At 35.4% G+C, this 26,413-nt stretch overlaps 2 protein-coding genes across 3 annotated transcripts in view; one reads left to right on the top strand and one right to left on the bottom strand.

Moving 5' to 3' along the window:
• Positions 1-739: 739 nt before the first annotated feature.
• Positions 740-26,413, top strand: part of LOC129792200 (locomotion-related protein Hikaru genki) — a 38,886-nt gene continuing 13,212 nt past the window's right edge. The window contains exons 1-4 of the mRNA XM_055831020.1: positions 740-1,685; positions 7,472-8,059; positions 14,116-14,352; positions 14,806-14,903. Coding sequence (XP_055686995.1) covers positions 1,532-1,685; positions 7,472-8,059; positions 14,116-14,352; positions 14,806-14,903 — 1,077 coding nt within the window. The 5' untranslated portion in view covers positions 740-1,531. The remainder of the gene's footprint in view (positions 1,686-7,471; positions 8,060-14,115; positions 14,353-14,805; positions 14,904-26,413) is intronic.
• LOC129792201 (uncharacterized) lies at positions 22,002-26,039 on the bottom strand. Of its 2 annotated transcripts, none has more exons than XM_055831022.1 (3): positions 25,724-26,039; positions 22,610-22,982; positions 22,002-22,450 (listed from the first exon to the last, which is right to left on the bottom strand). In XM_055831022.1, the coding sequence occupies exons 1-3, from the start codon at positions 25,845-25,847 to the stop codon at positions 22,327-22,329; spliced, it is 621 nt and encodes a 206-aa protein (XP_055686997.1). In that variant the 5' UTR covers positions 25,848-26,039; the 3' UTR covers positions 22,002-22,326. The 2 variants fall into 2 exon arrangements, with proteins under 2 accessions (XP_055686997.1, XP_055686996.1); XM_055831021.1 differs by having other exon boundaries at positions 22,002-22,453.

Raw genomic sequence — 26,413 nt, forward strand, 5'->3', positions numbered from 1 at the left:
TTTATTTTTAAAAGCTTTACGACCCCAGCCTTTTCAAGCCACAAGGCCATAAATAAATTTTAGAAAAAGAATGTCAATGATAGGAAAGACAATGACAACGTTAGAAAAGAAATGTCAACGTTATAGGTCAAAGTTTGAAAAAGAGACATCAAATGTTAGAAAAGAAACGTACTACGTTTGAAAAAAAATTTCAGTTGATAGAAAATCAATTCCAACGTTAGAAAAAAAATTCAACGATAGAAATAAGTTGTCAAAATTTGCAAAAAAAAACGTCAAGGTTTAAAACGAAACGTCCAACGTTAGAAAAAATCTTATCGCTCATTTATCATAACGTCAATCGTATGAAAAGAAGTTAAAGTGCTGTCTTATACCTTATATATTTTGTCCGAAAGTTATGTTTTTTATTCATTGTATTTAATTCTTTTTCGTATAATTTTCTTCATAATTATATTTCAATTAAAGAAGTAAGGTATATAGCAAAGCTTACAAAAGCTCAAAGCTCAATTCACGAAGCTTATTTTCATTTAATTCTTTTTTTTAAGAACTATTTTAGGATAAATTCAGTTAATTTATGGTGGAAATTATAATTTTTGGGGAAAAGCATTTTCTCAACTCTGGTGCGGCATGTTGGGGGTGTTGGAAAAGCTCACCATTCGTGCGTCATCCGAATGCTTTCGGGTGGTAGCCTTCGTCCTTCCATATTTTCCGTGTTATGCGAGAGAAGAGCAAAAGTACGAGCACACAGCGGAGTGGAATCAGTCATAGATGGGACTCCGTGTGCGGTAGTTGCCACAAATTTCCCTCAAACTAAAAGAGAAAAAAGAGACAAATTCTCTCGCCTGTCTGTGTGCTTTTTATCCACATACACTACATGTAGTCAGTGCTATATACCGGAACAGTTTGTTGCTAATTGAATTAATTTCCACACAGAACTGTGCGGTCACTTTGTCCAGGCAAAATTTCCCAACACATTCCCCGAGAATAATTCTATGGACAAATACCCAAACAAGTGGGTGGTTAATTGAAGTTGATTGTTCTTTGCGAACGCACGAACGGGAGGGTTTGGGTGATGAAAACAGGAGGAAATTGCGTGAATTTTTGCTGTGAGAGAGAAGGTGGAAATTATTAGAAAACTTTCCACGGATCTCGTCTCCCCCTAGAAGATCCAATAAGGGATTTTTGTCCCCAAACAAGAAGAAAGTGTGGGGGAACAAAATTATTTCTTCCACGAAAAAGAAGAGACTCAAGAACAGGGAGGGCAAAAAACTATCAGATTTCTAATTGAGAGATAGAAAATGCGAAGGAGTAAATTTTCTGTCCAACACGCAAAAGTTGATCTCAATTAAATGTGTGGTATATCCCTTTGCCATCATTAATCCTTAAGCCACTCTTGTCAGTGTTTTTTTTGCGGCTCGGGCATCCTCGTGCTGCTCCTTGAGAGAGAATCTTATCAGTAGCCGTACCCCGCACGCAAAAAACAGGGGAGGAGGGTGGTGAAAACGACAACCAACAAAAAAAAAAACGTTACGAGATGAAGGCGTTTGTGGGGCGAAAAAGTGGTCGGAGTGCTGAAATTTGTTCAATTCTCATCCTGATGATTGCTACAAAATGTTTGGCATCATCATCGTCCCCCGAGGAGGAGGAGTCCACCGAATCCACTGAATTTCCATCCACAGTGGAACCGGGTAAATAAAAATCACCCTCTCTTGCTTTTTTTCTCTCTTCATGTGTGTGCTTGTGTGAATTTTTGCTATATACCTACAATTTTGCTATATAGAATTTTTACTATATACTTTCTTGTTTTTGAAATTGCATCCCGAAAAAAAATAAATCCTCGCCGTGCACTATCGCACGTAATTTATCTTAATTGAAGATTTTGCCCTTTTAAATGCTCCCACATGAGCGCCGCAAATTAATATATATGTAGGTATATAATATCTATCATATCTATGTACCATACTTCATGCTAAAATCACCCAAAAGTTAAATTATTCTACGTCCTTATCAAAATTGCGCACACAAGCAAATAATCCCATTTCTACGTGATGTGAAAAATAAATGCAAAACTCCAACTGATTAGCATTTATTTATTTAAAATTTAATTTAAAAAATTGCCACTTGGGATATAGAAAATAGGAACAACTACTGCAATAATCTAAATCCACTCTGGTGGAGTTTTCTGCGTTATTCAACTTTTATGTAACATTATGTTCAAAATAAGAAGCATGTGCAGAATATATGTTGAGACAATTTTAAGAAAAAGCATTTTAAAGGAATTCTTGGCATTTTGTATACGTTCCTAAATATCCTGCAGAATTTCATGAATTATTTGACATTATTTTATTTGTTAAAAGCTCGTAAAATGTTAGTACCTCGTAACTTGATACTATTGCCATATAAAAGCTTTTGGAAATTAATAATTACGTTTCCAAAACTGAGATAAAACAGTAACTGAGAGAGAGAGAGCCCAAAAATAATCAGAATATGAAAGCAAAGGTATAAAGGATTAGCTTTATTGTGAGCTTTCAGATTGCCTGAGAATAAATAAAATCTAGATTCGAATCTTGACTTCAAAATTGCATATGAAAGACAATTCGCAATAAAAGTTCTTAAAATAGTTGAGATTCTTATAGCATAATTTAGTAAATCTTGAAGTTAGAGCCATGAAAATTTGAACAAAAACTTCTTAAATAATTCTAAGAACAATAGTCGATAGCTTTTTTTCTAAATTATTCTTTTATCAAAATTCAAGTTAACACTTTCGCGTTCATTGGATCGTGAAACGTGAAACATTACATTTTTCTAAATTTTTATAAATGTGTTAAATTTACCTAAAAGAAGTCAAAGAAGACAAATGACCTCTGAAAATGTATATTTCAATATTTCATTGTTTCATGCAGTCCTGAAAGGGTTAAATAAGATACAAATTGTGTTTCAGAAATTATAAGATGTCCAACAAGGCCGTGAAACATTGTTTGAACATTTCATGTAACAACAGGGGTCTTAATTTCATTTCATTGCCTATACCATTCTATGAAATATAAAAGAAATGCTTCAAACTTTTTTCAGCGGACTTTTAATTATGAAACACAATTCCTTCTTAACCCTTTCGCAACGACGTGAAAAATTAAAATATTGAAACATTCGATGTTTCTTTTTAACGGGATATTTTTTCTGTGAATGCTTTTAGACATTTTTGATTATTACTTTGTAAATTAAACGGATTTCCATCTTGGAAAAGCGAATAATTTAAATTAAGAAAAATCCAATGTTTCACGTTTGAATCAGTGTATGACCCAATGGATGCGAAAGGGTTAACGAATTAAGTATAAAAGGGCAGAAAAGGTAGAAAAATTTGTTTTCTATATCATGTAAAATATAGGAATTTCCACAATTTTTCTGGAAACTTTTGGGTTTCCCCCTTATACATTTCACATGTGGGTATATCTATGTGCATCAAATATTTGGCCAATTTCCATAAAATTATCACAAAGCAATGAAACAAATCAACATTCCCCGGCATCCATTTACAATCAATTTTCAATATGAATCAAATTTGTTTGGACAGTGAATTGATACGATAAATTAATTTTCATGTCTGGGGTCGGAGATTTGATATTTTTCATGTATTTTCTTCATTATATATAGTTATGAAATATTTCCACAATGTTCAATATGCATTATATTGTGGCGAATATTTATGCATTTTACGATAAAATCAGCGTACAATAGCGCAGAATTCAACTCTTTGGGAACTTTGCTGTGTGGAAACTATATTATATAGTATGTACCTCTATACTATATTATATGTACACAAGTAAATGTGAAGCACCCCCGTGCAAGGGGTTGAAGTAGGGATGGAATGGGAGGAGGGTACAATAAAAAGCACGCGAGGGAGAAATTTTCACATTACATCGTTCCTTGTTGAAATAATTCACTCCCGCATTGAGTCGCTAATATTGAGCAAATAAAAGTGTCCCCAACAATTTGAGGTTTCACAAGGGGGTCATATACATTTCGTGCAGTGTGCAAAATAATTTATTGATGATCATCATCGCACTGATACTAATTTCGGTTGTAATTCAACATCCACAACAGCTACCCAAAAATGTTGTATTTAGTGTCAAACAAATGCCGGCTCTCAAGTGATATCAAATTTTCCTCGTCCAAATGTTTCTGTGTAGCAGCGAGTCCAGTATGTTGTAATTTATGTGCGCGCATAGATGATGGTAGGGGGTGAGGGGGTGTGGGTGGGTGGTTGGTACGATGGGGTGGCGAGATTTTAATTCAAAAAGTTTAGCTGTATGCGATTAAATTTTGTTCGCCCCGCTAAAGTTGATGAAGTAGGAAATATTAAAGGCGTCAGGAAAATGTGAAAATGCTAAAATAGATATAAATTAAGTGGGGCACTTCCCACTGAAACATTCAAACAACTCACAACTGAAATTAGTCACTTTGAACACTGTCGAGGGCAAACTCTCCTCCCCAAAAACCCAACACTTTTCACTTCCACTATGCAATGTTCTATTTATATATAAATTTTAATATACATCCGACAAAACTCGCAAAAACAAATTTTTCTGCATCCCCACACTCTGTGTTGAGGGTAATGCTTAAAAAATTTACGTCCTACAATTAATCATGCGGGAGGGATATTATAAAAAATTAATAGATTGAGACTGGGAGGAATTTACTGTATAACCTATAATTGAGATTTTTATATTTTTCGGGAATTTCATTGTTCTTTTGTTGAATTAACTTTTGATAGCCAATAATTGACTTAAGATTAAAAAAAAAGTCCGTTAAAAATTTCAAAATTTTGTTAGGTTATAATTCAGGCGTTCTTTCATATAATGGCAAATAAGTTAAGCCAACCATAATTTAAAACACACAATGCGAAGAAAAAGTCAGAATTTCAAATTGCAAAACCTACAAAAAAAAGCTCTGTGAGCTTTGATGAGTATCTCGACGAATGTTGATGAAAAAATTCCAGGTTGGTTAGTAAATTATCATTCAGGAGGTAACATCATTAAATCTTCGGCAATGCATTAATTTTTATGCAACGGAGTAACAATCGAAAAGAGGAGCGAGTCCTCGAAAATGGAATTTCTATTATCTTTCGTTTTTTTCTCTCGCGTCTAGAATCCCACAGACGAGGAAATGGGGTAGACGAGCACTGAATGAATGAAAAAAAATACAAGAGAACGAGATGAAATATCTCTTGGTAATGTTTGCATGTGGAAAATGTTTCGTGATTTAAGTGGTGGAAATTTGCATTTCTAGGTCACGTACTAATTACAAAAGCTATGCAAAAATCCTCCAAAGAAATACCCACCACTTGCTGCAACACAGGAAAATCTCAAATAAATTCCACCCCAGAACCCCGGCTAATGGTTCACAATAATCTCCACTGTCTCTCCTTGTAGTTGCTGCTGTTATGGGCAATGCAAAAAAAAACATTGTTAGAGCAGAAAATCTCCCATGGCAAACATATTGAAAGGATCGAAGATTAATTCGATACAAAATCCCAGGGAGGGGATTAAAGTGGATTCCAAATGGCTCTCCAATGCTATTTCTCTGTTTATTTATGGCATATTGAAATATGATCTTTCACGGAAATCAATGCAATTTCATGCGTTATCCAATAGGGAAATAATGTACAGGGACATAATGAATTATTGTCCCTAATGAACTTAGACTTAATTATTAGTTTAGAGGTTTTTTTTAAATTTATTCTCTCAAATATCTTCTACTAAAGTCCTTCTAACAAACGTTCTTATACCCAATTTAATTCGTGGATGATTTTATAAAATCAATCTATATCTTAAGAATTTGAATAATCAGTTTTTGATTGTAGATATTTGTCAGAAAATAAGTTTACAAATCAACAAAAGATGCAACATAAAACCAGAAAACTTGTAGAAAATGATAAATAGAAAATCTTTCACCTCAAAATGTTTTTCTGACATTTATTGTGAATAACCCAGTGTTGAGAGTATCGTATGCAAATACAACATATTAACATATAGGATTTATTAGGTCATATGCAGTGCATCATCCGGATTAGATATATCTCGGAAGTGCATGATGTAATGTACATAGTCTTTTCGTAACCAAAAGTACCTCAAAAGGATTATACAATTTAAATGAAGTTGTACACGCGAATTGCTGCAAGATGGGTATATATGTAGATTTGACTTTCCTACACACAATTTATTTTCCATCCATATTATACAAAATTCCATTGAGGAGTGACTTTCACAAAATAGATAAATTGTACATAGAATAGCTTATACATACTGTGTGTATAGACGAAGTGATGTAACATTTTGGCGAAAAGGAGGATGGAATTACTTGTAAAGTCGGATTTCCGCCAAAATTCCATGAGCTCTCGCTCTCTTCTCTTGACACTCTTGAATTTATGCTGTGTGAACTCCGTTGCGTTATGTTAGCTTCTCATTTATTGATTGACAATACGCTCTGTCTGAGAATCTTCTTAAAAGGAATTTTCACATGCTAAAATACATAATTTTCCACGCAAATTCCCAAATTGATGCTGACGTGAAAGGCTTTGAAATATATGGAATGAAAGCTTATTGCTTAATTTAATTACTTTGCAAATTATCTTAACATAATGTATTACCTATGTACATAAATAATTTATATTTTATTAAAGGATCACTTTGGTTCATAAAATATTTCTTGTGGCCATCAGTTCGGTGTGTTTGGTCGTGCTGCGAATATTTTATAAGTTGAATTTTCTGACCCTCTTCTCAAAAAAGGAAGCAAAAAAGGACAGAGAGAGCACGTGGATACTTTTTTTTTAGGCGATTTAAAAAAGTTTCTCCCCCAAAGAACGAGGGGTTTTTCAATGTCAAGGCATTATTGTGTTGTAATAAATTTCAATTTTTAAACATATTCCACGTGACATAAAGTTGTTGGTTTATTTGCATGAATTTTCCTTAATTCAATTAATAATAATGAATATTGATTTATTACATTTTCTTTTTTTTTTTTTTGTACTTTAAGCATTGAAAATGTTTTTTTTTTAATTTGTAATAATGCCAGAACATCAGGAAGATAATTCAAGCTTCTCAGAAAAGGGATCTAAAATCTCTTTAAATTCAAGATAATTCATGATCCTGTTGTCACGAAAGGGGTAATGAGATTCTCATTAATTCTCTCAAGTTAAATCAGCTTAAGCATAAGCTTTCATAGAGCTTTGACCTCTTTATCGTGAAAAGAATTAAAATAAAATGAAGAATTACAGCAAAAAAATCATTTTTAGTACATAAAACATCGTCAAAGTCAACATTAAATGATAAATTAATCTTCTGTCTCGACGAATGGGGGCTTCAGGGAGGGAAAAAAGCTCACTACCCCTTGTAAAATTGCATATAAATAATGATGAGGATTTTCTACTAAAGCTTCCTCCACACACACACACTCTAATTCCTATTTCACGTTGCAGACGCAGCTCCAGGATGCAACCCACCGAAAATAATCCGACCACGACGTGAGGGTACGAGTACGGTGGCCCCGATAATGTCCATTGAGACAACTCAAATTTACCTTCCGGAAGATTTCACGACAGCTGACCTGGAGCTTGTGGGGCATGAGGGGGCTAAATCCATGGGGCGGGATCATTTGCGCGAAAACGAGTCACCTGAGTCGCGCTATACAAACTTCTCCCCGTACTCGCTGAATCAGCAGAAGAATCGTGCAAAGCGACACGGGCGCAGGAAACGGGGACTACCCATTGTGGAGAAGGAAAGCCCCGATGCCCATATTTATATCCAATCGGCGGATTTAGTTAGTAGTCTCGCCTCGGGTGAGGCAAATAAATCCGGAGGCGAGGGTGTGTATTATGGATTTGGCAGCAGCGGTAAGCACGACATACACACATCAGACGCACATAAATCGAATGGATCGGACACAGATGCTGGGGTGCCACATCAAAGAGTGAAGAGGAAGTCGGGAAAAACCACAGGCGCGCTCAGTCGCCCCAAACCCGGACATTCGGATTCCAGCTCCAAGAGTACCAACCGGAAAATGCAAGGTAAAAGGTCACATATACAATGTTGTTACCTCCCCCATTCCCCTACGCCGTCACCCTATACTTTGTACAACCAACATCCACCTCCACCCCCTGACTTTTCGTGTATATATAGGAGAGCTTTTTGCCTTTTTTGGCAACATCACAAGACAAACTTCCCCTGAAGCTTGTTCTCTTTTCTCTTGCACAAAAACATGAATGTGGACCGGGGGCAGTATGAGTAGTGGCTAATGCTCAAACATTGAGAAAATCCATACAAGAAAGTCTTAAGTAATTTGTAATGGCTACAAAGTTGAGCTTTCAACTTCATCTTGTTGGAATTTGTGTTGTATAAGGTCAAAAAGGGTGCCACCGTGTCATTGGAAATTTCTCAAAAATAAAAAAAATTAAATTTCATCCTTGATGGGGGTGAAAAGTTTAAAATTTATGTGTCTGGGGGAAAGGGCACGAAGCTTATACTTATGTTTTTGTTTGCTCAAAGGATTGCCCGAGAGAAGTTTGCTATTTGAAGTTGGGAAAGAACCAAAAAAATAATCAGTCAAAAAATTTATTAAATATTTGCTTAGGAAAATAAGGCGTTATAGGGAGTAATGAGGGTGATATATGTAGAAGGAAATTGCGGAAATCCCCCTTGTTTTCCCAATGATTTTAGAAATGTTTTAATTAGACTTAAAATTACTCAATTTATTACCTACCATTCTTTGTTAGTTTTCTTATATTTTTCCTCAAATCCCAAAACTTCCGTTGCTTTCGAATGATTTAACAAAACTCTCAGCAAAATGCACAAAATTTGATAAACTTCACTTACAAATTATTTTATTGCTTTTGGAAACTTTGAGGAAAACAAAATGATAAAAAAAAGTTCCACAAAAATTCCAACAGACGCTACACCTTTTCTGTGTATACTTTCAGTGTAATATTGAAGGAGTTTGTCTTCATGATCATTTCCGCACGTAAATAGAACGAAAAGTATCATAGAGAATGCTTTTTTTTTTCATTTAGCTCAAAACAGCCCTTAATTTTTTTTTCTTTCCTTCAAAAGCTCCATCTCAAGAGAGCAGAAACGTGAAAGGGAGGGGGAGAGGGGAAACTGAAAAGTTCCGGAAATCTTTCTAGCATTTCCTGGAAAATAAATATATCAGAGTTGTGCATTCTCTGTTCCTTCGCACCCCCAAAGTTCACTGTTGTGTGTGAGAAGTTTGTCGTTGAGTCTTCAAATGGGTGTAATTCTATTAACAGCACCACCCCCACTCACCCCGCACCACCCTAAAAATGGGTGAGACTCATTCAAATTAAATCCCATTTTTCTCTCGCCTCACATGCATGCACAACAAAAGGTTCCCTCTGTCGTCACCCCCATCCGATAAATGCTCACGGGGGTGGAATGTTTAACAGAATAGAAAGGGCAATGTCAATAATTTTCCAACAGTTTCGTCGGGTATGGGGGATGATCTCACACCATCCACCCACCCTCACCCAACTGTGGGGTCTCTTCGTCGTCAAATCAACGCCTTTTCATTCTATGGTGTACAATTTCGCATTTCTTTGTCTCCCCCTCACCCAATTTCTCTTTCCATTTCGAGGCTCAATCTTAAGGAGCAATTTAGCATGGGAGGGGGGTGTGAGAAGAAAACATCTTCAAGCGACTTTCATTAATAAATAACGATTTTCTCTGATGTTGCCACACAAAAAGTCTATGTGCCGAAGAATGGTGATAAATTACGCGTCAATCAGTACCACTTCACGTGTGTGTAACTAATGAAATTATCCTGTTGTTTGTAATTAAATTGACAAGTACATTGTTCTCCCATACATATGCTATATATGCTACTCACAGGGGGATTTAAGAGGATAGGCAGCTTTCATTGAAATTTTCTCGGGGATTTCCAGCATCTCTTGTTCAACCAGCAGTTTCACAAACATTTCTCGTCATACAAAAGATTCCATGGGGGACGAAGGGGCTAGCTAAGCTACATCGAAAGGGGTTATTTGAAACTTTAATGCTTTGTACCTCTATAGTGTACAACATAAACATGGAGACGTGCAATTGATTGAAAACATCAACTACTAAATAGAATCTACTATACAAGAAGCATTCTATTATTGCGAAAGTTTTGACATGAAATCCTTTTTATTTAAAAAGCTTTCTCCTTAGAGGATTTGTTGTAAGCCAAATACTTAATATAACAGGAAAGTCTATTGTAGCAAAATTAGATGACTAAGCTATGAGAAAATTAGAGAAACTTTCATTGAAATGAATTTTCTCTAAAGAAAAGTAATTTTCTTTTTCTTGAATACTTATGAACTGGAAACTCTTGCTATTCCAAAAAAATACTTTCTTTAAGGTTTATTTTAAAATTCGATGTAAATTATTATGACAAAAATATTTCCTTTTTTTTTAAAGGTTGAAAGTATTAAATAATTTTCTTTTAATTCCTATTGAATTAAAGGAAAGGTAGGATCTAAATTCGGGGTCTGAAATTCAAATTTTTCTAACTCAAAGAAAAACATATTCATAGCGTTAAAAATAGCTGCAAAGCTTATACCATCACTGACTGCTGCTAATTTACACCAAAACCATTCAAAGAATGAATCCATTGCAATAAGCATAGGATAGAGAATGAAATTCAAAATTCATGGTGTCCCAAATAAAGCCATCAGGAAATTAATCCATAATTTAGATAGAATCGACAGGATCAATAGAAATATATATAGATAAACTAATCTACATTGTGAAAATCTACTTTTCACGGACAGACTATTAACTGGCAAATGAAAATAATGCCCTCATTGTCATCCACACATTGCCATATCAACAGAGGAATTTATTCTATAAGCTTTGAGCTTTTGTTATGTGCAAGAGAAAGTCTTGAATCTTCTAAAAGTTAGAAGAGCTGAGACGACTTAACATAAACTCACAAAGTTTTCTTAGCATTGAAGTAGATTTTCTCCATGAATTTCTTAACATTACACTGAAGGACTTTTCTGTGGCATGGTAGATTTTTCAAAAAAAAATTAATTACAAATTTTGTGAAAGAATTCATGCACTTAATCGTGATGAAAAGCCAACAAATCTGTTTTTAATGTTCGCCACTCGCAGAAACAACTTTTCCCAAAAATTCCTGTTTATTTTTCTCTCAAAATCCTCCTCATTATGCAATATTTTTGGAACAAATTACCAGAAAAACAATGATAATTTTCATGTTTAAATAATGTAAGAACATAAAATGTTTTGAATGTAATCAATTACATTATGATTGGCCAATGAATTTGTCAGTAATTACATAAAACAATAAAAGCACAATTTTGTATTAAATTCAATTGTTAAATTAATTTACAATGCATAGCTGTGGTGCGAAGTGGCTGAAAATCAATTCTCGCTGAATAATGCAATATTATAATGTATTAGAACTTATTTCAATCAATGTCACATGGAATATTATGTCAAATTAAATACCAACATATTTCATTTAAAATGCCATTAATTGGGAAATTTAGAGGGTGCGAGAGAAAAAGAAAAATTAAATGTTATAAGTTTTAATAAATTAATCAATCCAATCAAATGCTGATTTCCCATTAAAATCACAGTTTTTTTTTTCTTAATTGAGAATTTATTTATATTTATTTTAATTGAAGAAAAGTTGCTTTTAGAATGGAGAAAATTTTTCCTTTTGTCTCATTTAAATACACCGTGAAAGAGTGGCGTAGAATAATCGCCACGGGGTGTGTGAAGCGAAGAAAGCAGACAGGGTATGCGCGGGGGTTCAGTATAAGATATCATTTTACCATGGGGGTGTGTGAGAGGGTGAAATGGGTGCCATGATGTTGTGTTGAGAAGAGCATTTAAGCTGTGTGAAATACTTTGTTCATTGACAAAGTAATAAAACTTAAATTGAAATCGTCTCCAGAGTCTTTTCGTTCCGGAAAGGCTGTGTTTTTGGGTGTGGGTGGGATGGTTGGGAAGGACGCTATGTGTATATAGTCAACTTCCGTGGGGGGATGCACACAAAGCTGAGATTTTTATGTACACCCCTCCACCCATAACAAAAGCGTGCCGACAATGGTGCGAATTATTCTGCACAGTGAATTATTTTCACTTATTAGATATTAATTGTGGGGTATATTGAGTGGAAATGTAGTATATGCGGGTGTATGAGGGGAGAGAGACTATTAATTCAACCCTGAGGCTGTGTGGTGGGAGAATTATTTATATTGCTGCCAAAAATTATATTATCTTGATTTTCTCTCGCATACACTTCCGGGAGGAATTCTATGGGGCAAATGTTGGAGAGGTATATACTATATTGTAGTGGGTGGATGGATCCGGTTAGAGTAGCGGGAGGTGGGTGATGTGTGAGGAAAAATAGGGATGTCTTTGAGGTGGGATTCAATTAGGAATCCTCGTCAGATGTGGCACAGTGAGGCGAGTGTTGGAGGGAATCCCAGAAAACCAAGTCAATTTGTACTCATCTCATGGTGCGATGATGAACCCCAGAAAGTCCCCCTTAGAAGAGCTTCGAGTGATAAGATTAATTGAAAACTATTTGCACTCGAGCTTCCTTTTGTAGCTCTAACCAAGTACTGGGTACACACATAATATAGCTACCGCGCCCCAAACATTGAGACGGCCCCAAAAGGCTTTTCGCTTCAAATCTCTGCACATTGCACGTACAAGAGAGAAAATTGCATGATTAATTTTCTAGCATTACTCTCCACGGACTCTAAGATCCTTCTTCTGTGTCTTTTTCTTCTCTTGTGCCCCATCATCAAATGAAAATAATGTTAGCTTGGGCTTTCTTCTCAACAATGAGACACTTATTCCTTCGCACACTGTTGACATAAATATCGCCTTGCGTACCCAATCAATCCTTATGAAGATATTACAAAAAAATTGTGGTTTTGCAGAGAAAAATTTCTATATAACAGAGAGAAAAAATAAACAGTTCATAATAAGCCCTTTGACAGGATCCATACAAATAATAAAGATTTTTTCCTTTCATAAGGACGACGCATACATAAAAGTTTTATTTCCTGTGCATCCCCATATTTTTGCAAAAATCTCCCTCCCTCTTTCCTCTTGTCCCAAAGAAATGATTCCCAAGAAATGCTTCTTGAAGTGTAATCCATCTGTTTGCACTGCAAGTCAAGAGAACTTTCAAGCTCAATTTACAGAAAGCAAATCCCCAGTGCTGAAAAGCTTCAATTTCTTTTCTCCTGTACTTCGTGTTTTTTTTTCTCCAAAAGAAACGAGTGACATTAATTGCAAACTTGCACAGAGCAATATAATCCCCCAATGCTTTGAAACCCTTTAGCACTTTAGATGAATTTCATATAAATGTTCTTTTGATATTATTTTGTTGTACCCTTTAGGCGGAATTTCTAAAAGAGAGATATCGTGAAATTCAATACGATAAAAGCTCTGTGCTTGATTTTGTAGAAAATTCGTGGAAATTAATGTTTAACTAATTAATCATTTTGCATGACAAATGATTTCATTTTATCATATATTTTGTTTTTAGAGTTTTAAATTTGAAATCTTATTTCTTCGTCATTTTCTTGATAGAACATTATATATTTTTTCTAAAGGAGGTTATTCGCTTCACTATGGGAAAGTTTTCATACTTCATCAAATGAAATAGTGACGTCATTCTTTACATTTTTGGGCAAATCTTCACGGGCTTTTTTTATCTGACTTTTGTGGCAAATAAAAAGTCTTTTTGATGATTTCTTTTATTTTTTTGATTCTCTTCATCCTTACGCATGTCCTGATTGCTTCCTGGAGAGGGTAAACTCTTTTAAAGGAATTTTTTTTTAACAATTTTTTTCTGTTAAACTAAAGTTGATTTTTTTTGCTTTTCTCCCAACAAGAGAAATAAATTCTCTGCATGACATTCTCAAACACTCTATCCTGCTGTGTATTGGCATGGAGGTGGGGGTAGGAGGGAAGTTTTATGTGAGAAATAGCTTCATTTCCCTTTCAATTGTATTGGTATAAAACTTCAAATAGGAAAAGGAGAATTTAAATCAATTCATGATGATGTTTATTTCTTGGCTTACAGTTGGACCGGATGATGGCAGTGAGGACCACCGACTACCCTACCCGGGTGAGTATATTGAGTCCAGTGAGGAAGAATCCGAGGAGGATGCTGAGGAGAAGGAAATCAATCAATTCCGCATCGTGAGTGAGATTCGCTTTCCCAGTGAGATTGGGCCACTCGGTGATCGACGCCTCTGCAAGATTAAGTGTGTTAAGGGAAAATGGGTTGGACCACTGTGTGCTGCATCATTGGATGAAGGTAAGACATGTTTGGGGGCAAATTTAACTTAAATATTAATATGTATAGTAGATAGTATTTTAACTGTGAGAGAGTTTATCTCAATTGAAACATCACCCCTATCAACTCACAGCAAAATTCCATTTCCTCGCGCATCAAACTTGCGGCGAATTTTAGCCGGGAAAACACAACAAAGTTTTCCACCCTCCCTTCCTCCCTCTTTCCTTGCACACATCCCTCTCTAAAATCATATATATGTATGTATATACAAGCGGAGGTGACGGTGTTTGCCACGCGAGGATGTTTCCCTTTAAAGCCCCATAAATTGACTTATTTTTTCTTCAATCACTTCTATTGTTATTCTTTTTATTGGGATTTTTTATGATGCTAAAGTCTTTTTTTCTCTCTCTCCCTCTTTTTTTGCTATATCATATTTTTAAATGGATCTCCACCCCCGCGGTACCCAACCATCAGATGAATACGGAAATTTCAAATTTCAACCACTCTACAAAAGCTGTCACGTCAATCGGATTCCACCTCATTTACTTTTGAGCTACAGAAATGTTTCCGTGGTAAGTGGGAAGGAGGTGTGTGTTGTGTGTGTGTAGTAAAAATAAAAAAGGAGACCCCCAAAAATAGGAACAACAAAATATAATAGAGAGGATACACATTTTGAAAAAAAAATGTTTTCCCTCCTTATCTCTACCCCCAAACCTTCAACACTTTTTCCCTCAAATATTTTTTTTTTATCACTTTCCCATTAGGGGGGAAAATGCAGATAGCGGGGTAATTCTTTCTCCCATCTCTCGAACGCATTTCCCGTAAAAATTTCCCATTTGGGAAAATCTCAAAATCTTCTAATTAGTATAATTTAGGAATTAATGAACTTTCTTGCATGCAAATTTATGTTTATTGCCTCGGTGGATATTAACATTATTCTTCGTTCTTTTTCGTTTTTTTTTGTTCATCCTTAAATCTTCCCTGTTGAGCTTTTTTTATGTGATAGAAGCATATTTTCTCACTCTTCCACCCCAAGATGGGGGGACTTCTTATCAAGAAAAGCAAAAACTCCCAAGGATGAAATACATATATGGAGAACTTTCACCCCAAGGGGTTTCCCCAAAAATTCACAGAGAGATATTGAGTCGTTTTGTGTGTTTTTATGCAAAATATAAAAATTATTATCCGACTGAGTTTTTCACTTCACTCATTTTCATTTTTTTTTCATATTCTCTACATTTTTTTTCTGTTGTTGATATTATCTTTATAAATCCAACATATGCGCTCATAGTGTTTGTTGGTTTATGTTTTTTTTCTGCCTCAACATTTAACCGGCCAATACACGATGAAAGGATGAAATGAGATGAAAAGTTGTTGTTGATGTGCATTTTGCAATTCCATTACAAGAGTACCTACCTATAAATATTTTTCCATCTACTTTAGGAAAAAAAGCCGCATGAATAGTGTATGATTTTTCTAGCGTGAATGAAAATTGTAAATTAAATATGTCTAAACCATGACTGAATATAATACATATAATTTTTATTTTTACGCGGTAAATAAAATTTGAAATTCAACGTTATATTTGTCAGGAAAGAAAATGAATTGGAAGTTTTTTCTTAGCTCATTGAGATGCATCGCAAAATGTTTCGTTGGAGCATAAAGCAGAAATATTTATTTTCTCAATTTTTTGGGGATGAAGACGCCTGGTAGTTTAGTGGTAAAATGAACAATAATACGTTTATTGATTTCTGATTAATTCGATTATCGCAGTTTCTTAATTTAAAAAAAAATGCAATGAAAATGCGCCTGGTTGTCGCTATATATTTCTTCTTACAAATAAGTGAGAAGCATAAAATATAGAATCATTGAATTTTGAACAACGATATACATCAATTTATGCTTTAGAAGGACCTTTCTCTGTGAAAAAATCTTTTTGACCTTTTCTAAAGAAATTCTACAAATTCAAGAAAATAAGATTATTTCAAGTTTGGGTCAATCGTTTACTCAATGTTCCCTAAAGGGTTAAAACGACATTATTTATTGGATAGTTCCTTTTTCATCCCCTCCAATTGATTTTAATCCTAAATCCCAATTCAATCGCTTTCAGTAATATTCTTACGACAAATTTTTTTAAGCAAAGAAAAATGTTTGCAATTCATTTCATTCCCATGCGGACAAGCCACATAATGCTATATGCGCTCTCCTAAGCGTCCAATGAATTCTATGTGCGAGATGTGTATGGAAAATATGCTTTGTGAATATAGGAACATTTTATTTGCAGAATGGAAAACCTTCTGCTTATATTTCCCCCGAGAGGAATCACAATGTGACTATGAATCGTCCCTCTCACTCTTCTTGTGCTCTGTCGAATAATTTTATCATTTCACATAACATTTACTCTGCTGTAGCTCTATTTATATGATGAGAAGCTTCTTTTTTGTGTACGCCTGTAGTGGAGTTTTTTGCTCGTTTTTTTTTTTGAGAGAGAAAGAAAAAGAACTCCACTGAATTTTAATAACAGGTGAAAAACTCATCTGTAATCTTTCCCTTTCTTCTTTAAGACAATATTTCTCCCCAAAGTGCCATGAAGTGCCTGTCTTCGCGTTGGTTTGAGAAATATATATGTATGTATATCTCTTTTTTGGGAGGGAAAATTATCATGCGAATTTTTTTTTCAACATAAAATATTACATTATATTCAAATTGTAAGACATCACTTCATACAGACAAAGGAGAATTTTATTATGTTTGTGCCCCGTAAAAAAAGGAAAGTTGAGGTCGTGGCTGGAGGGTGTATGTATGTATGTGAGGGGGTGGAAGGATGAGAAAGAAATTTAATGAATACCAGGCTGTTTTTATTCTCTGATATTGTGGTGAATATGCTGCAGACTTTTTTTTCATATGCTTGGAATTTCCTTCGGAGTTTTTTTTTGTAGTTGTTGTTTCTTCCCTACACCAAGGGGATGCTGCGGGAAGCCCCGGCAGGGTGCTAGCTAGCTAGTACATATAGGCTGCGCTATATTGAGAGTAGCTCACCGGGGGTAAGCGGAGAGGGATGTGGAGTGCTCAAGAAGGAGCATACGGTAATCTTTTGGGGGCACGGAAGAGCTCTTTAATTGGGTGATTTTTTATGACTGACACCCATGGGGATTTTTATGATGGCACGCAAAGTATCTCGGTGAGAAATTTTTAGCAATATATAGATCCCAAAATTGCACAATGCCGTCCACCCTTGGTGCCATGAAGATATTTTTAATATGTGGTACATTGTTGCCATCACACCCCCATAAATAATCGAAATTAAGTGAAGTGTGGCGCAATGGAGGGAAGTTTTTTTCTCCTTTCTTTTTCCATGCCAAACCACACAGATGTACTTGATTGTGCTATCAAATATACTTATGTACGTATCGGTTGAACTTTTCCACTCTTTGCCATGACTTCCACGGGGCCCTTTAGGCATACCCCCACCCACCCATTCGCCCTCACAAGAACTTCTCACTGCCACGAATGGGGTGAGTTTCTATGTGTATCCTATTGTTATAAAAGGATTACTCAACTTTCTTATGCCATTAATAAGTATCCGAGCTTTACGCATTCTCTTCGTCGTCGTATCAATTACATTTGGAGCATGAGAATTGCAAAAGGCAAGAAAAATGTGGAGCGGGTGGGGAGAAGAGAGATTCGAGAGGGTCTCATGTTGCCAAGAAAAGGATTCCTCGCCATAAGAAAATTATTGATGTCGATTGAGGATTCGATATGATTACGTTCTCTCCCTCAATATTTTCAATAACAGGAGTTTCACATTTTTTCCACCCACCCACCCTTACAGCCATCACCCCCAAAAGCTGGTGGGGAAAGAAAGTACCACACAGTTGAAACGCAATTCCGTTGAGTGAGAAAAGCCGGGCGGATGGGGGAGGGTAATATGGGGTAGAGGGTGAGAGAAGTAGGAGAGCGATGAAACCAAATGAATGAGATGGTGAATTTATTGGCATAAGAAACACACAATGCAATGGGTGAGAACACCTTTCTCCCACCCCTCCAGCACCCGCGTGGAAGCCGTAAAAAAATGTAGCCTTACAGAACTTTTTGAACGAGAGAAGCTCTATTCCGTGCGATGTGGGATTTATTGAAGGTCATTTGTTCACGAAATTTCCGCAGAATTCCCCAGAATATCTCGCTCAAAGCGATTCCCGAAGTACCGAAGGAGGATTTTTCACCCACAAGGCACGAAAGTCTGTTAACACGCAAAATTTTTCCAAGCGCTTTCACCATCAATGAATAAAAAAGTGTTTAAGTATTGGGTGCATCAAAAAGTTTTAATGGTTTTTTAATTGGTGGTGGTTTTATTTGCGTGTTGAAAATGGGCGGGATGGGGGGTACTTGGTCTAAGACTTTACCGAAACCTGAGTTCCAAAGGATTCCCTATTTTTTTTATTTAATTGGAATTAAATTTCATCGCAAAAAGTCTCTGAAATTGAGAAATTTTCTTTAGAAGGAATTTTTATTACAACGAATTTTCAAAGGGAAGCTCTGAAAATCCTATTTTATCAAATTTAAAACAATGAAGCCTTAGAGCTTTCATTAATTTTGGAAAGAAAAGTTTTCTTTAAGAACTCATCTTATATTACTGCAAATAGATTCCACTCATTATTCTTTAATTATTTTTAAAGTCTTTCAGTTTAAACAAAATATTTTCTTAAAACTTCTCCTTAAATCGATTTTCGGCTACACTCCTGACTTTATATTTTATGTAAATCAAAAAAAAAGTCAAGAAAAAGAAAAGCTACAAAATATTGGAAAGATCCATCTTGAATTGTTGATTAATAGAATTTAAATTGAAGAAATTCTCAATGAAATTTCTATTGAAAGAAGCTTTTTTTGAAAATGAAAATGGAAGCTTTTTTCTCCTGAACATTTTGTGAGTTTGAAGGAGATTTTTTCTAAAAACGAAAACTTTCATAACTTGTGCGCTCTCTACGCTCCAATATATTGATTAAATTTTAAAAATAGCACCACGTTTCCTAGTTTCACGTGAACTCTGCACGATGGTGCATCCGCGGGAAGCACAAAAGAATTGCACCTGCACTCGTGCATAATATTTGAAAGGAAAAATAGATACAATATACATACAAAAGCTCAATGCTGCGAATCACTTGAGTCAATTGTGAGTTCCGAGGCGATAATAGAAAAATTCCAGCGAGACAATATTTTTCCCCAAAGAAACATATAACACCTACCCACCCCCCACCCCCACCCGTAAGCCCCACAAAGTGTTGCTGTGCATTGTGTCGCTGTGTGCAATTGGGAACACCAGCTGCAACAACACACAATTAAATTTTGTTTTGTGTTCTTATTCTTTTTGATATTGATATTAATTGCAGAATTTGTTAAAATTGGGTTCTTTCCTCTCTCTTAAGAAATAAAAAAAAGTGTGTTGAATTTTGCTTTCATGGCATTGTAAATGAAAATATTTCGCATGTTGTGGAAAAAGGCGAATTTTGGTACAATTTATTGGAGCGTGCAAAAGTTCATAAACACAAGTTGTTCCTTTTCTTGGGATGAAAACTTCTTTCCTTCGCCCCAACTTTGTATAAAGGATTTTATTTTCTTTTGCCAAGCTTCTTCCCGATGAGAACCTCTTGAATAAAATTAACACACTTTTCGTACAGTTTTTCTTTGCCAAAGTGGGAAGGAGGACTTAGGAGTTTCGTTCTACTTTCAACATATTTTCATTTGATTTAGGTATGTTGACGATGGTATGGTTGGAAGGCCGTGAAGGGGGGTAAGGGAATTTTTGTAACCAAGAGGAAATGATATCAAAGGGATTTTATACTTAAACTCCCTCTGTCAGAGGTTTCTGGTCAATGGGAGCGGAATTTTCTTGTTGAAAGCAATCTTGTAATTAACATTTTGATATTTGTTTTATATCCCACCGACGACGACGGTTTTGCCAACCGTGAGATTTGGAATGGAATTCTGGATTATTTATTATATGGAATAAATTTCCACCATTTGATTATAGAAATTGTATATATGCGAGCTTTGTTGTGTTAATTCACACGAAATTCTCTCGAACTCACAGTGGAAATTGTGCTTTGTCGTAAAATAAGCTTAGTCCAACGGGGGGTTTATCATAATTCCAAACTGTGTGCAAGTTTACTATTTTCCACTTGGTTTTTACGATATCCAGGAAACTTTATTCAGAAGAATTAAACAAAGAGAAAATTATATGTAATTTAGAAAGCTCTCCAAAGCTTTGAAAATGTCAAAAGTTCTCATCATTCATTGTAAAAATCCATTCAAATCCAATGCCAAACACAATTTGCTTTAAATTGAATGACAAATAAAAAAGTATAAATTGAGTGTCACTTTTGCAAAAATGCGTCTAATCTTTTCATTTTGGGGGGTGATGGCTTTAAATTTCAAACCACATTTGGGATTTTTCTCCAGCAATGATGTGTATTGAAAGGGGATTCCAAAAACACCCCGAAAAAATGATTGATGATGAGAAGTTTTCAATAAAGAAAATCGCATGTTGGGGCATCAGGGGATGAAAATAAAAAAAAAGTGAAGAAGAGAAAGGGGATGAATTCTCTGTATGCTAAAATTCATCCCCCACATGCACTCCTCTTCATGAACCATTTTTCAAGTCATCCGGAACAGTCCCCACGCAGTGAAATATTTCTCTTTTGTGAAAAATCTCCACCGATCACCTTCCATAGCTCGCAATCTCTTGCACACGGGATAAGAGAGGAAATTCAGTACTTTTGTGGAATATTTTGAAGAAATTTTTGTTTATTTGAAGATTTTAAGCAAAATTGAAGAAGAGTAAGATGTAAAATGTAAAATCACGATTAATTAAAAAAAATTGATGAATATTAAAAAAATAAAGATTTCTATCATATTTTCTTAACACTTGGAGGACACGAATTTCTAACTTAAAACTTTGAACTTAATTTTCTGTTATAAAGAAAACTTTTTTCTAGATTTTCTTTTGACGAACTTCTTGTATTTGAAGCTGGATAGATTTTAATCTAGAGCGGTTTAAAATAGGCGAATTGGCCGAAATTGCCAGTTTTGTCCTTCAGTGTTAACACTTGAAGGATCGAGGTTTCTAACCTCAAAATTTTGACCTACATTTTCTCTCAAAAGAAAATATTTCTTCAAGTTTTCTTTCAACGATCTTAAAGTAATGAAACTTCCCTCTGCACAGATGTAGAGTTTATCACGAAATGTTAAATAGATTTTAATTCTTTGGAGATTGAAAAAAGTCGAATTGGTCATTTTGGCCAGAAATATCTTCCAAGGGTTAAATAAAAATAATTAAAATAAATTTTTATCATAATTAGTTTTTGACTTAAAAAAAACAAAGGAAATTTTCTATGTTTAGCCAAGTATGCGAGCATACAGCGAATTGCTTTTGACATACATACGTACATACATCTTTTTTTTTAATATATATAGGAAGAAGGAGTGATGTAGTAAAAAGCTCTGCAAAGCTTTGGTGGTAGGATATTTCGATAGAAATCACATTTTATTAGAAAAATTTACTCATTTCACCACAATGTACTTCCCTTTGCCTGCCTGCCTGCCTGCTTTAGCAAAGGACGCGCTTACCCGCACACGTCCTCCTTACCGGGTGGTTTATGGGTGAAGGTCTGTCGTAGGAAAAATGATTTATTGCTGTACCCATATATAACATTCAATTACAATTTCCACTCCATTATATTCCTTTTTCATACATATTTAAGTTTGTGCCACAAATTATGTCAATTTTCGAGATTTTTTTCTTCTTTTTTTTTTTGCTTATGTAAATTTGCATTTTTAATGCTTATGTCGCTGTGTTTGCCACCCCCCGTCCTCCTCCTGTTCAAGCGTTTGATGCATATGATTTCCACCAAGCAATCTCTCCCTCCACACATTTTTCATCCATTTTCGCGCTGAGATTGGAAAATTCTGCTTTACGATGGCAAAGGAGGAAAATTCCTTTCACCTCGTGTCACCCTTCACGTGAATAATTTCGATACTTCCCGTGTGTGGATTTACGCTTACGTGGAAATTTACAGAAATTGTGACTTGTTTGACCAATTTGCAGCTCTCGATGTTTTCCTGACTTCTTTTTTATTTCGGGGTCATATGTAGCCGGGATGAGGGATATGGCGGGGAAGAAGGGAGACATGGGTAGATGAGGGCGAGAAAAGAGAAGAGAAAATCGATTAAATATATAAATAGAAAAAGTCTTTTCGGGATTCAATGAATGTCTTCGGTATACTTATAGGATTCTTCCGGCACAATATTTGGCTTCAGTGTGACGTGATTTGGTGTGCTATTTTTCACATAAACTTGCGACTTTTCATCAATTTCGTGAGATGGTTCCTCAGCAGCAGCAACAGCACCCTGCTGGGTGGTATCCACCCCCAGAATATTTTCTTCATCCTTCACTTGTGGGACTCGTACGGCGGCGGTATCGTACCCAGGGGGACGGGTGATTTGAATATCCCCTTCATTTTCGCCAAGATTGCACACTTTGAGGATATCCTCGTCCGTCTCGTACCACAATTTGTACTCATTTAATTCCTCCGGGGTGTAGAGGGTGATGTAGTCGGGGTAGTGCCCGTGGACCACGTAGTAGCAGCATGCCTCCACTGGTGGAGGAAGGAAAAATATTTTAGAGATTTATGGGTTGGGAAATTAAATGAGAATGATTTCCTAAACGCCCAGAGAATATCTCAAACAGCGATTGGTATTTTCACAGTCCGTTTCACATCGCAATTTTCAACGGGGAAAATTCCAAAGTTGTAATTCCACCTAGAACCATTACTTTAGAGCATTTCAATTTGGTCCAATGGCTTTTTCCCCTCCACTTCTTCCCCCTGGGTTCCCATCTTGGTGTGGAGATATTCCACTAGGGGCTTGTCATTTTTATTTCCCACAAATTGGCTTTTTGAAGCGCATTGCAGGCTCACAAAAAATGTGAGATGTCCTTTTCAAAAAAAAAGAGTCAGAAGAAAAAATTCTTTTCTGTCCCAAAACAAATCAAATTTTTAGTTGAATGCAGAGACACGATATACACCATTATCGCACCAAAGTATTTTCTATTTTTATTTTATGAACCATGACGAGGTAAATTGTCGCTTCGCTCCAATTTACCTCGCCCCGCTTCGCGGGGATTTGTTGCGCTTCGCGCAAATTTTAGATGGAGAAAATAATTGAGATGAAAAAGGTCCAATAGAAATATTATTCGTTGGTAAAAATCGCCTGGTATTAGTAGTCTCTGTACCAAATTTCATCACGATCGGACCAACGGTGTAGAAATGCATAGCTGTACAGACACGAAATCCTTTCTTTATTATATAGAAGATGGGCCATGCAAAACCTCCAACAGATATTGCAAAGGGAAAAAGTGAATTTCACACAACATTTATGGCGCCAAATTCAAAAAGTAGTCAAAAAAGCATGAATTTTATATGAGGGCTATATGAAGGGGGGCTCTGGGGGGAAAATGAATGTCGTTGGTAAAAACCGCCTGGTATCAGTAGTCTCTGTACCAAATTTCATCGCGATCGGACCAACGGTGTAGAAATGCATAGCTGTACAGGAACGAAATCCTTTCTTTATTATATAGATAGAAGATGGGCCATGCAGAACCTCCAACAGATATTGCAAAGGGAAAAAGTGAATTTCACACAACATTTATGGCGCCAAATTCAAAAAGTAGCCAAAAAAGCATGAATTTTATATGAGGGCTATATGAAGGGGGGCTCTGGGGGGAAAATGAATGTCGTTGGTAAAAACCGCCTGGTATCAGTAGTCTCTGTACCAAATTTCATCACGATCGGACCAACGGTGTAGAAATGCATAGCTGTACAGGAACGAAATCCTTTCTTTATTATATAGAAATAGGCTATATTATTTATTTCAACGATGGGGTAAAGCATTTCTTTCCTCCACCCGTGGAGGTCGTGACTTGATGGCACTTTGTGATAACAATATGCTTTGAGGGGAACTTTTAGTGTGGAATATGTATGTAGGTAGTAAAAAAAAGAGATATGAAATCCAAGGCAAGTTTTGAAATTTAGAATATTTCCTTCATTTGTATAGAATTTACAGAGCGTGCCAATTGCACTGTACACGCGAAATGGCGTGGAAAAAGAAAGGATTAGATTCCCTTATATCCATTTGGAGCAGACAAATCATGTCAATTTGTTAGTCAGAAACGTTCAAACTGCTTAAAAATTATGAGAATATTAAACATTGAAAAAAAAAACGGTTGTAGTGTTGAGATTCTATAACATTCAACGTCTGTTGTTTAATGCTTGACATTTATTTTCTCACAATTGACGTTTATTTTATAATGTTTTGCCTATTTTTCGTTACATTTCTAACGGTTAATGTCTCTTTGATTCACACTGGAAGTTTAACATTTTTCTATGTTTAGTTGTTTATTCTAATGATTCTAACGATTAAAAATCAATTTAATAAAAATCTTGAGTTTTTAATATGGAATTAATTTCTTTTAATCTTTAAAGTAGATCTTAAACAGCTTAAACTTCTAGGGAATTATTTAGACATGGAAAACACACTCTTAAGCTACATACGCCACAGCATCAAACTTTTCACTTGCAATACATAGTTTAATACTTGGCGCCTCCACTGCATATCTTTGATTTATTGAATTGCAAATAGTAGCAGAGCAAGAAATATTCATTACATATATATTCTTAAACATTCCGTATAGATTAAACTGTATGTATGTTTAATTTAATATAGTTCTCAAATATTTAGCTAATTTGAGCAAGAATTCAAAAACTATTGACCTTTTATTGATTACAGAAATGGTACAGAATTTTCCATATATTCTGTAAGTTTTGCCAATGAGAGTTTCAAATCAATTTTTTTTTCTCAAAGAATTTTTCATTAATAAAAATTTTCTAACTTTACGTAAAACTCGTAAAAAACTGCAAAATTCTTTTAGCACGTCCACTGTAGATGTTTTTTATTCTCCTTCCAAGATCATGCATAGCATATACAACATTGTGCTGAAAATAGCATATGTTGACCGAATGGAAGCACAAAAACACTCCTTCAATAAAATTGAATTAGTTGCACAAAAGCTTTTTTCCATACACATCGTAAAGTTATTCAATATCCCAAAACTCCTGATGGGGTGTAACTCTTGCAAAAAAAGCTTCAAGAGCACCCCCATGTCGTAAGAAGAAATTTTAATCCCCTTCTGTTTTGTGCTTATACTACATTGTGGAGCAAATATCACATAAAATCTCTTTGGGTATAAGAACTCATTGAATTTTGTGATCATCATGACAAACCCCTTGATTAATTCTCTCAAGTATAGTACTTTCTCTCTACTAAAACATGAATTTATTACATCTTTTCGATACGCGTAACTTGTGAACTGTTTGAACTTCTCTAGCCGCACACAAGTGTCCTGGGAGGAGGATTATGAGGATGACGAGTGGTCGAAGAATTATTTGATGGCGATTCTGTCTCATTTTAATTTCATATATGATGGCAGTTCACAACTCTATGTGCCGCACATTAAACCTCGCACTCAAATTTTTATTCACAACCACTTCTTGTCCACCACACAGAGGGATGATTGAAACAGAACGAGCTTCTCTGGGGAAGCAGCAAAAAAAGCAAAACTAGCAATTACGGAGACAAATGATTATTGCTCCCGGACAGCACACGAGTCATGGCTCTAATTTCATTAGAATATAAAATATTTTTACTACTCCCCGCGCCAAAACTATTTTTTCTTTCTTTTTTTTCGCAAATACATTATGCCTTTTGTATCCAACCGAAAGTGCGGGGAGTGAATCAATTTTTATGTACAATAGTGTATGAATAATTTAAGCTTAGTGGGTAATTTATTATGGTGTGTATGAGTATATTTTTCCTGTTTAGTATATTTATTATTATACTTTTTTTTGTACTCCTCACACACTGACGAATAGCCTTTCCTCACAGACTGTAACGTGGCGAAATTTATCCACATTATATCGATTATGTATACAATATTCCTTCATTTTTTTCCACAAGGCACATGAAAAATGAG

The sequence above is a fragment of the Lutzomyia longipalpis genome, chromosome 3 (assembly GCF_024334085.1).
Source record: "Lutzomyia longipalpis isolate SR_M1_2022 chromosome 3, ASM2433408v1".
Lineage (NCBI taxonomy): Eukaryota > Metazoa > Arthropoda > Insecta > Diptera > Psychodidae > Lutzomyia > Lutzomyia longipalpis.

What these genes read in the sequence shown, in the direction of transcription:
- LOC129792201 (XM_055831021.1), bottom strand. Translation starts at nt 25,847, where the DNA reads ATGAGACAGAATCGCCATCAAATAATTCTTCGACCACTCGTCATCCTC. An exon ending in GTTACGCGTATCGAAAAGAT is followed by an intron (nt 22,983 to 25,723) that starts GTAATAAATTCA and finishes TTCCTCCACCAG; the next exon opens with TGGAGGCATGCTGCTACTAC. An exon ending in GTGCCGGAAGAATCCTATAA is followed by an intron (nt 22,454 to 22,609) that starts GTATACCGAAGA and finishes GAAATAAAAAAG; the next exon opens with AAGTCAGGAAAACATCGAGA.